Source organism: Perna viridis, chromosome 5 (genome assembly GCF_037379345.1).
Source record: "Perna viridis isolate PV_CMFRI_1.1 ecotype Kerala chromosome 5, ASM3737934v1, whole genome shotgun sequence".
Classification (NCBI taxonomy): Eukaryota; Metazoa; Mollusca; class Bivalvia; order Mytilida; family Mytilidae; genus Perna; species Perna viridis.
Window position 1 is genome coordinate 8,966,953 of NC_142449.1, and position 11,125 is coordinate 8,978,077.

General features: G+C 32.7%; 1 protein-coding gene across 1 annotated transcript; it reads right to left on the reverse strand.

The window, feature by feature from the left end:
• Positions 1 to 2,426: 2,426 nt before the first annotated feature.
• LOC148615872 (uncharacterized) lies at positions 2,427 to 10,532 on the reverse strand. Its single transcript, XM_088581518.1, has 2 exons — positions 10,341 to 10,532; positions 2,427 to 4,813 (listed from the first exon to the last, which is right to left on the reverse strand). Exon 2 carries the CDS (start codon positions 4,784 to 4,786, stop codon positions 2,852 to 2,854), a length of 1,935 nt encoding a protein of 644 aa, XP_088437644.1. The 5' UTR covers positions 4,787 to 4,813; positions 10,341 to 10,532; the 3' UTR covers positions 2,427 to 2,851.
• Positions 10,533 to 11,125: the final 593 nt, after the last annotated feature.

Below are 11,125 nucleotides of genomic sequence, written 5' to 3' on the forward strand. Positions count from 1 at the left end.
AAACCAAGTATTTTTGTAACTTGTCAATAATAAATTGCATATACTTAGTATATTGACCAATTTCAAAAGGATGTCCCTTAAAGACTTGACTTTTCAGGGTAATTTGATTTTCTGCATCTAAGCATATATAGAATTATTGTTTAGGACCATGTTATAACGTTAGTTCAAAGTAAAACTGTAAAATTTTAATGAACTTTTTTATGAGCAGTTTTCCAATTGGTTTACTTTGAGGTTCTCTTTCAAGAGATTCATTCCTTTTACTAAGTTATCATCCAGAAATCTTCAGAAAAATTCTTGTTTCTGGCACCAAATTCTTAATTGGCTCAAGTTACAATCTCAAAAATCCAATCTGATTAAAATTAGACCTATCAATCGTTCCATTCAGACTTTCAGTAGTGACTGTCAAAAATCAATCCTTGTCTCCTTCTGAGGTATAGTAATTTAGTTTAAAAGAAATCCTTTCATTTTTACTAAAATTATAGTCTTGACAACTGGAAATGCATGTTTCTGGCCCCTACTTCCTAATTGGTTCAAGTCATAGCCCTAAACATAATTCAAGCCTTCCTTTAGTGGCATGGGACTTTATGATGCAATTTAAAAAATAAACTTATAGTCAAGTAATTGTTTGGACATCAGGAGGATGCTTGTTTCTGGTTACTTTTTATATGAAGAAACATCTTTTTTATACAACTGCAAGAAATTTTTATGGTCATATTATGGTATCACCCTGTTGTTGGTGTTGACATCTGTTAACATTAGTTTTTTTTGAAAACTTGAGTAAAACTCGTCTAGTCTTATAATAACTCATCCTTCTGTCAATGGATCTTTCAGAAAATTTGGCATTGGTCCATCCTATCATGCTGAACTTTTTTAATCCCTGCCAGATTTTAGCTAAACTCAACTGTTTTTGAGTTACCAGTATTTGCAAAATTCTGCAATTTAACCCCTATGGTCAATTTTTAGCTCACTTGGCCAAAGGCCATGTTAGCTATTGCCATCACTTAGCATCTGTTGTCGTTAACATTTTTTCATAACTCTTCTCCTCTAAAACTACTTGACCAATTGGAACCAAAGTTGGTATGAATGTGTCTTGGAGTACCCTGCATACACCTGATGTGGGGAATTTTGATCTGTCGAAAAACATGGCCGTCATTACTAAAAATAGAACATAGGGGTCAGACAGTAGTTTTTTGCATATATCTCCAAATCATTACGTTTAGCTTAATTCTGACAAGGGTAAAAGTGTTCAGCATGATGAGATCTATCAGCGGTCAAATTTTAATCCATTAAGCCATGTTGTTATTCCCTTATTCAATGTTTTTTGCTATTTTTAATGTTATTTCTTTCAACAATCTTCTCCTCTGACACTACTTTACCAATTGAAACCAAAGTTGGTACGAATGTTCCTTGAGGTACATGTATCCTGCATAGAACTGATGTGGAGATTTTTGATTCCTGGAAAAACATGGCCACCGTTCCTAAACACAGAACATAGAGGTCAGACAATAGTTATTCACATAAATCCCCAAAACTGTTTAGCCAATTTTTTTTAATAGCTAAATGATCCTTATTTTTAGGACTACAAAAGTCTTCAGGCCTAAAAGTTGTCAGACTACTCCTTATAAGAATTATTGTCCTTAAAAGGGGAAAAATGTTTTTTTTCTTACAGTTTTCAACCAATATCTTGAAAACTATGATAGAAACTTTCAATTGCTAAAATAATCCTTATGATGAGTCCTACTAAAGTCTTCTTGAGTCAAAATTATTGGACAACTTATTTATTGCCCTTGAAAGACAGAATTCAACCAGGTGAGCGATTCAGGCTGCTGGGAGCCTCTTGTTAGTAACAGAGGCTATGTTTTTTTGGCCAGATAAAAAATCACCACACAACAATTGTTTTAGATACCCTATGGAATATTCAAGCAAAGTTTGGTTACAATCTGTCCTTCAGTTTCAGAGATGTTTGAAAAATTTATGGACGAAGACAACATGACACAAAATGATGACAATTTATAGCTTACATGGGGTTTAGGCCAGGCAAGCTAAAAAAATAGATTTTAGACGAATGACAGACACATAAAAATGGCAAAGCTCACATGGCCCTTCAGCCTGGTGAGTGAACAAGCAACCATCCCAAGGTAAACAGGAAGTAGACATGGGACAAACCTGGAAAGGAGAGGTATAGTATAAGTCATCATGCAAAAGCAATATACCAAATATCTAAGCATTCCCTCCTATAGAAGTTGAGAAATTTGTTATGAAAATTTCCTCTACGCATTACCTAAGTAATTACTAAGTTATACAGTAAACAAAAAGTACTTTAGTAGATAAGTGATGAACCGGAAAAGGGGAGGCACATTATAAAATCATCATGTTAAAACAAGATATAAAAAATCCAAATATTTCCTCAAACAAAAGCTAAGAAATCTGTTACCGAAATGTGTAATGGATAGACTGACAGTAATACATGTAATTGCACCAATTTTCATGAAACTTTGGAAAATAGTTTTTCACTAGTCTATTGGTGTTAGCTACCATTATATATGTAAGCTCCTCTTTGATTATTATACACACATTTATTTGTGTCAATTATTTAATCACAGTCGAAATTCAGAGCTGTATCCTGCTTTAAATGCCCCATCTATTTAGAGTTTGACCTCTGCAGGTGTATCTTGCTGCACTCCTTAAAAACATTTGTTTATCAATGATTCTGTGACAGGTCCTTTTACCATACCCATTCAACTCATACATAAACATCTGGACATTATGGTTGTTCCTGTAAAAATGATTTAAAATATAGGCAGAGTTTCTTCTTGAAGTGTTGTTACTGGTATTAAGTCACATATTGTAGTCACTGCTTGTCTGTCTCTTGTGAAAGTTCTGTATTTTCTGTCCTAGCCAAAGTAAATTGTTTCTGAACATTAACTGACTTTCCCTTTTCATGTATTTTTCTGTGCTTCATTAAACTCCATAAATCTATATAACAGTTACCACATTGAGTACATTCATATGGTTTTTCACCAGAATGCATTCTTTGATGGCGTTTAAAACCAATTGCTGAGGTCAGAACTTTGCCACATATTTTACAAGGGAAATCATCTCCTCCAAAATGTGTCTTGATATGCCTTTTCAAATCACCAGGCATAGAAAATGATTTTGAGCAAACATCACATTCATATGGTTTTTCCCCTTTATGAGCCCTTTCATGTCTGATAAGCCCACTTTCTGCACAGTATCGTTTACCACATTGTTTACATTTGTACTGTTTCACACCTGGTTTCTCTCCATGCATTCTCTCATGTCTCTTTAGATCACCTTTAGTTCTGAACTTGACACCACACAGGTCACATTTGAAAGGTTTTATACCTGTATGACAGGTAGAGTGACGGAACAGGTAATGCTGTTTGATAAATGATATTCCACAAACATTACATTTGAAAGGTTTCTCGCCATTCTCTTTGTGTGTGTACTTGTGATTTTCAAATGTCTCTTTCACCCTAAATGCCTTGCCACAAATTTCACACATGTAGGGCTCAGTTGTGTCATGACTTTTCATGTGACTCTTTAATTTCTTCTCCGAACTGAAACTTTTGTTACAAGTGTTGCATGAATGCAAGTTGGTACGTATACTGACTTTTTCACATTCCATTTTTTGTCTATAGTTCCTCGTGAATGGTCTTTCATAGAATGGCATATATTTTCTCAATTCTTTTGTGTCTGATGTATTAGTGGTTTCCAGTACTACTCTGCTTTGTAGATTTGCAAGTATCTGTTCACATGTTTCATCATTAAATGAGAAGCCTATTTCCTGATCTGATCTGGAAGGTTTGCTTTCTTTTGCTTTCTTTTGTTTTGATAGAGATTTGTTTTTCAGTGCAAACACCTTTTTATTTGTTTCTTTAGTTTCTGTGTTAAAGCTACAGTGAAGTTTTGGATCATCAATAAACTTGTCTACATAATTTTTGTTGGGGTCTTGTATGGTACCAGTTTTACCACATATAGCACTCAACAGCTCTGCACGCTTCTTTACTGGAACAAGTTTCATTTCATTCATGATAGTTACCTCCCCTTCTGTATGTTCTTTGTTTAGTTTATCCATATCTTTGGTATTGCTTTCTTGACTCAAAGACTTCTGTTGAGCACTATCCTCACAAACAATTTCAGGAGCTGTATAGTTTAAAATTTCCATATCTTTCTTTGTCTGCTTTTCTTTTAACTGTAAACAATCATCATCATTTACTTTCTGAGGAGAAATGACCAATTTCTGAATTTTGTCTAATTTATATTTTCTTGTCAAGGTATTATCTGCATTATTCCCAGTAAATGGGAGTTTTTCTTTCACACTTTTGTTTTCTCCTGCTTCAAGACTTAGAACATCATCATCAGTCATTGTGCCACAACTTATAACACTGACATGGCCAACATTTTTGTTTACAGTTTCTGTTGTGTCAGGAGTTTGTTTAGATGCTGTGATTGCATTGTTATCAAAACTTGACAAGGGTAGATCTTTCTTGTTAATGTCACTGGAACCCTGATTGATTAACTCACTAGCATTTATAACAGTTGGTGTGTCATACACATTGCTACCTAATACATATAAATATCTCACTCCATTTTCACCATTAACTTCTATGGCTATCTGTTGGTCTTCTTGCAGGTTTTGTTCACAGGGTAAGACAAATTGATTACAACTATCAGTGCTAGTTTCATCATGACTTTCTACTAAAAGCTCAACAATAGTTGAGTTTTCTCCTTGAAGCTCTTCCAACAAAATGTTTTCCATCATATTGTTTGCCCACTATGATTTCAGCACCTGAAATATGATCATATGTCTTAGTTTGGACTATTATGATTTTACAAGCATAAGTTTCTGACATAGAGTGAATGCAAATTTTAAAGTTATAGAAAAATTTGCTTACCATTTACCAGTACCCATAAAGTTTCTGAGATGTAAAAATATACACTTCGAAAAAAATTAATTCTTTCAGTTGATGCTTAACAAATATGGATAGTAGTTGCAGCAAATAACATACATGTCAACTTAAGGGATAGAGTTGGTTTCAAGCCATTAGATTTAACTATTCTGAAAAACATAACCAGTATAACCAACCTCAGACATGAGACTTATATTGCCCATATAGACATTCAATAATTGACTAAATTCACTAATATTTCAAGAATATAAGTGTTCTATAGGTATAAAATGCAGCTAGGATCTGAAGATAGAGGGGCGAAGGAGAATAATGAAACTTCATGTTAACTTCCCAGCTAGCCTGAAATAAAAGAGTGCAGCACACCTCCTAATTAAGTTTGTTCACAGATGTGCTCAGTCCAAATGAGAAAATGTAAAATTCAAATAGCATTCATATATTGTTACCCACAATGTGTAAAGTGTACCTGTATGATATTACTTAAGTACACTGGTATGCCATATTTTTTAAGATAATGCTCCTATTTGGACCATCAAGTTACATGTAATTGTTAAGCAGAGGGTATTTTGACACTCAGTGTTTATCTACATTTAAAAAAGTGAGAGAGTTGGAGGGTAAGTGAATTTTTTGGATCAATTGTATTTTATGAAGCTATCTCAAAACAAAACCAAACAAATGTGGGTAAGAATAAGCTAGACCAATGGATGTCTTGACCTGTGTCACACTGTAGCTGTGATTTATAGCAGCTGAGAAAAATGTGACAAAAGAAGTGTTACGGATGGATATACAGAATACAGAACACAAAATTAAAATTAGAGAATCAAAATTTCCATGATGATTTTTGGTAATTTTTTTAGTTTAACATAACTCCCATAAAAATTAGAGAATCAAAATTTCCTGATAATATGCACAACTACATGTACATTTGGTGTTCTTGCTACATATCAAGTTTTATGAAATCCTGTTAAGTAGTTTCAGAGAAGTTCAATTGACAAGCTGATACATTATGATTTATGGTGAAGTTCTTAATTAAAAGGGGTGCAACTCCCATAAAAGTTAAAGAATCAAATTTTTTTCTGATAAAATGCAAAACTACATATGGTGTTCTTGCTACATAACAAGTTTTATGAAATTATGTTGGGTAGTTTCAGAGAAGCTGTGACTTGAATAAATGATACTAAAATTCCAGGTTAACATTTTCTGCTAATTTAAAGCATGGATGAAAATAACTCACACATGTAGGCAATATTCATACACTTAAGTAGTAGAATAGTAATTTGAAGTGCACATTCTAAGCTTTAATATGACTATTTTTTATCAACATACACACACATTGTGCACCTACAATGCATTCTCCTAAAATGTCTAAGGGCAAAAATGTTCAGTATTCGTCAAGAACTATGGGTTAGCATGGCAGAAATGTCTTAGGGTCAAGTTGTCCAGTATTGATAAGCTGATTACGTTATTTTCGTAAACATTTGGGTGCCATGTTTTGACCATACCAATGTCGGAAAAAGCTAAAATTAGATTAATATTAATCATCAAAGCTAGCAAATGTTTTCCAATACTGGTGATGTGTTGTGGCATCAAATTTACAAAGTACAGGATGAAGCTGCCATGATTCTATTTTAAGCTCCTGATTTCACATTCATAAAATGAATGCAGATGGTTTTTCTTGCAGTTGAAAATACAGCCTTTAATACTACAGAATCCCATAATACATAAATTACTTCTTCTGCTTTGATATACATTATATTTTGATTATTTTGCTATATTCATGCATGAACATATCTTGAGTAATCATGATGTATTAGAGAGTAGATCTTGTCATTTTCCAGACAGATGGATTTTGCACCAATCTGCTCATCAAAATTTTATTCCTCAATGAAAATTGTTGTATGATATCTCATTTTTGAGAACAAATTATCATTAATCTGTTAGACGTTTTTCTAAAATTTTGGGCATGAACTTGTTTCCCAGAAGATAAAAAATTAGTGAGAACTACAAAATATACTCCTAGACCAGAAATCATGATTACTTTGAAATGTAATTAAGTACATTTGAAATCATAAGCAATCATGATGTAATCGATAACATGATTTCCCAAATGTTATCATGATGTAGCAATTACATCTGAAAGTAACCAGCCCAAACCCAACCAATGAGTCATTGTTAAAGAAATGGCTGGGGTGCTAGTTAAAATGGTACTTGGTCAAAATGGCCTCTATGTAAATAGTTAAAATGGCACTTGGTTCATTATCATATTTTCTGAAAAATATTTTTTTAATTAATTGATGTCCCTGCTGAAATATGATTATATGATGATTATGCCTAATCATTCAAATTAAAATTTAATTTGTGAATATGATTAGACTTATCAAAGGCTTAACTTGATTAGATTGAAGTTTAATTAGTAAGTAAATTAGTTTGGGAATTGGATTATGGTTTATGGCTTTGCTAATTACCTATAATTTATGGTTTATTTAATAGGTGATACAGGTATTATTATAATTATTTAATTAGATTATTTCACTACTTCAATTACCATCTTGATATGTCCTAATATCCTTATTACTTTTGTAAAATTTATAAGTTTTATAATTTTATTGAAAAGTAATAAATGTAATATTTACTTCTGAATTTTAATCTAGTTTTTATTTGTGATAAATTTCACACCTTATTTTTTGGGGTATTCCATTTAATTTCATTAAGTATTTTTATTGCATTATATATTTCCCTATTTTTATAAATAAATCATTGAAAATAATAAAATATGTGAACAAAATATTGTAAATATAAGGACAAAATGAAATTTATTCAGGTGAAATTATTAAACATTTTTTATCACAATTAATGCATGATATGTCTTGCAAAAAAACCAGGAAGAATACTAAATATGTCAGAGGATTTATTTTTTTATTGCTAAATGATTAAACATACATTTATGATGGGTGCCATTTTAACTATAGGTTACAGACCACCAATTCAACCAATGAGCATTTGGAACGTACGCAAAAATAGTCCTACGCAGAAATTACCCCTGTTCCTCTTAGTGCTGTGAAAAAAGTTCTCATCTTATTTTAAAAATTTAAAGAGTTTCTGAAAGGAAAAACATTTCTGTACATTTTATAGGTGCATTTTGCTTCTTGTGATGTGAAGCCTAATCTCCATAATGATTTTTAAATATACCCCTATCTTGTGAAAACACTGGGATTTCCCATGCTATTTATAGACCCTTCACTTCCGGTGACCAGTACTGCACTGCAAGTCTGCTAACCCCACATGCCATTCTGAGGATTGTGAGCTGACATATGTAGAATCATGCTGATATATAGTCATCTGCAGGTTAAAGTTAAGGTAAAGTCCAGAGAAGCCATTGAATATTGTGAAATTAGCATAGAAGCCTATGGGAAGTGGAATTAGTGGTTTTTAGCCTTAAGGAGAAGCCATGGCAAAATGAAAAGTTTTTTGAAATAGCTTTAAACTACTTGAAGATCTTGTTAACTTTGCCATGAGAGGAATACACTACAAAAATCCTTCAAAATATGCATTTTTTTAAGTTATAGGTCCAAATTATTGAAAATTGGTCTTTTTGGCTGATTTTTATGTCCTATCTTGTAAAAAGTGTAGAAAATTTAGTAAAAATATCAAATATTAAACTTTGAGGGCTATATTTACCTAAATATTGTGGTAATAAGCACTTGAAATCAAGTTTTGTGTAGATTTGAGCAAAAATTAGGTTAGAAATGAGGAAAAACTCACTTTCATTACTGCGGTTAAGGCCATATCAGCATTCCCCTATGGCAACATGGAAAATCCATTATTGAGTACTTTTTTTGCTTTAGGTGCCCTTTACTGGTCATGTTTTAATGTGAAAACACTGTATTTACAAATTTAAAGCCAAATATATCACCTTTTGTGAAAATTTAAAGATTTAGGATTTTTGACATGTGATCAAGAAAAAGGGGGAGGCATGTCAGAAATAATTTTTTAAAAATAGACCAATTTCTCAGAAAATGATTACTTTTAAAACTATTTCTTCATTAATATTGTTAAAAAACAAGTTGTGATTGATATTTTTTATTTGAAAAGTCAGAAAAAGTTCTTTGCAAATATTTAATACATTTAAGTATGGTAGAATATTGTCACTTTTTTGCTCGCACAACTTGGTTACCCTATATTTAAAAATCAAATATTTAAAAAAGTGCTTGTCACATTTCACTGAAACTTTGCAAATGCATTCAGTATGTGTGTAGGAAGATACCTGTATAGTTATTTATTTTTTCTAAGACAAAAAGTGACCCTTTAGGTTACAGACCACCAATTCAACCAATGAGCATTTGGAACGTACGCAAAAATAGTCCTACGCAGAAATTACCCCTGTTCCTCTTAGTGCTGTGAAAAAAGTTCTCATCTTATTTTAAAAATTTAAAGAGTTTCTGAAAGGAAAAACATTTCTGTACATTTTATAGGTGCATTTTGCTTCTTGTGATGTGAAGCCTAATCTCCATAATGATTTTTAAATATACCCCTATCTTGTGAAAACACTGGGATTTCCCATGCTATTTATAGACCCTTCACTTCCGGTGACCAGTACTGCACTGCAAGTCTGCTAACCCCACATGCCATTCTGAGGATTGTGAGCTGACATATGTAGAATCATGCTGATATATAGTCATCTGCAGGTTAAAGTTAAGGTAAAGTCCAGAGAAGCCATTGAATATTGTGAAATTAGCATAGAAGCCTATGGGAAGTGGAATTAGTGGTTTTTAGCCTATATACAGGTGCTATTATGACTAGAATTCAATTGCTATGCTATCAAGGCAAAAGCGTCAGATGATGAATTCCATGAGTGATTATAGTCAATAGGGTATGTAAGTCTCGTTCTAGTTTCATTTTCTTTACCAGAATTTCTGATGTAGAATGTATTGAAAAATGAAGACCGATTTGTATTTTATTGTTTACTTCCGGGTACTCGAAACTCTGTATAACAATGCAAAATCTTCTCATTTATGTTTTTTTCATACTACATTTATTATGTAGAAATATTTATTTGTCATTTTTATCAGGATTTTTTTACACAGAAAGATTTTTGCCCTTAACACTGAACTCAAAGCTCTCTAAATGACAAATCTCCATGCTTTTGAATGGTAGACTAGGACCCATTCTCGTGAAATCACGGGGTCACATGACGAGACTTACATACCCTATTGCCATTTCCTAGTAAAAAAAAAATGTGCCGTCCTGGGAGGCTACTTTTTTTTTCACTTGGTCTCCTCGCTGGAGTGAGGCATAAACGACAGATTTGAAAAAAATGTCTAAGCTATATACACTGTGCACATGATTATCTGGACTAGCCACTTCCATGTGATTCGTGAAGACAATTCAAGGTCTGCTGCTTTAAAATACCTGTTTTCTTGAGATTTATCCTACACCAAAATACAAGAGCATATCTCTACATTGGTTTTTAGATGACTTTCCATTAAACGAAATTGAAACATCCTTGCTTTCCGCTTAACTCAGTTTTGACTGGTTTTGATGGGTTTTTGACAGGGGATATCGCTGTTTTTGATTTTAAAACCGGAAGTTAAAAAGCGATATATAAATGGTAGGATCTAAAATGTGTGACTCGTATTCGTATCTGTACCAACTTTTCCCCGTACCCAAATAATGTTTTGCTAAAATATTCATTCTTACGGTATGTTAAGAACTAAAAATTGCATGAGATGTTGAAATTCATTTCTAGTCAAGAAAATGATGTTTATTTATCTAATATTTCTTATTTTGTCAGTTTTCTGATTTGTAGCGGTCTAAAATGTATGACCGGAAGTTACCGTACCAAGCTAATTATTGACTTTCCTACCCGAATTTTACGTTTTTTTGTTTTTAATAATTAACAGGTTTAAAGTTCAGCTTACCTTGTTAAGACTTTGGATGAAGTTTTGAAAGATTTGATATAGTTTAAAAAAAGAAAGAAGGGTAACAACAAAATCACCGAACACAAATCCGATCCATAATCAAGTCAATTCCAAAATAAATCTGGCAAAATAGATATTACACCACCGGAGCAGCTGGTACCGCAACTGTCCTGACTTGGTACAGGCACTTCAGAGGAAATGGTGGGTTAAGTAATTGAGTTTGAAATCCGTACTGTACCTAGCGTCAACCCATACCAGGAAAGAATGGATACGATC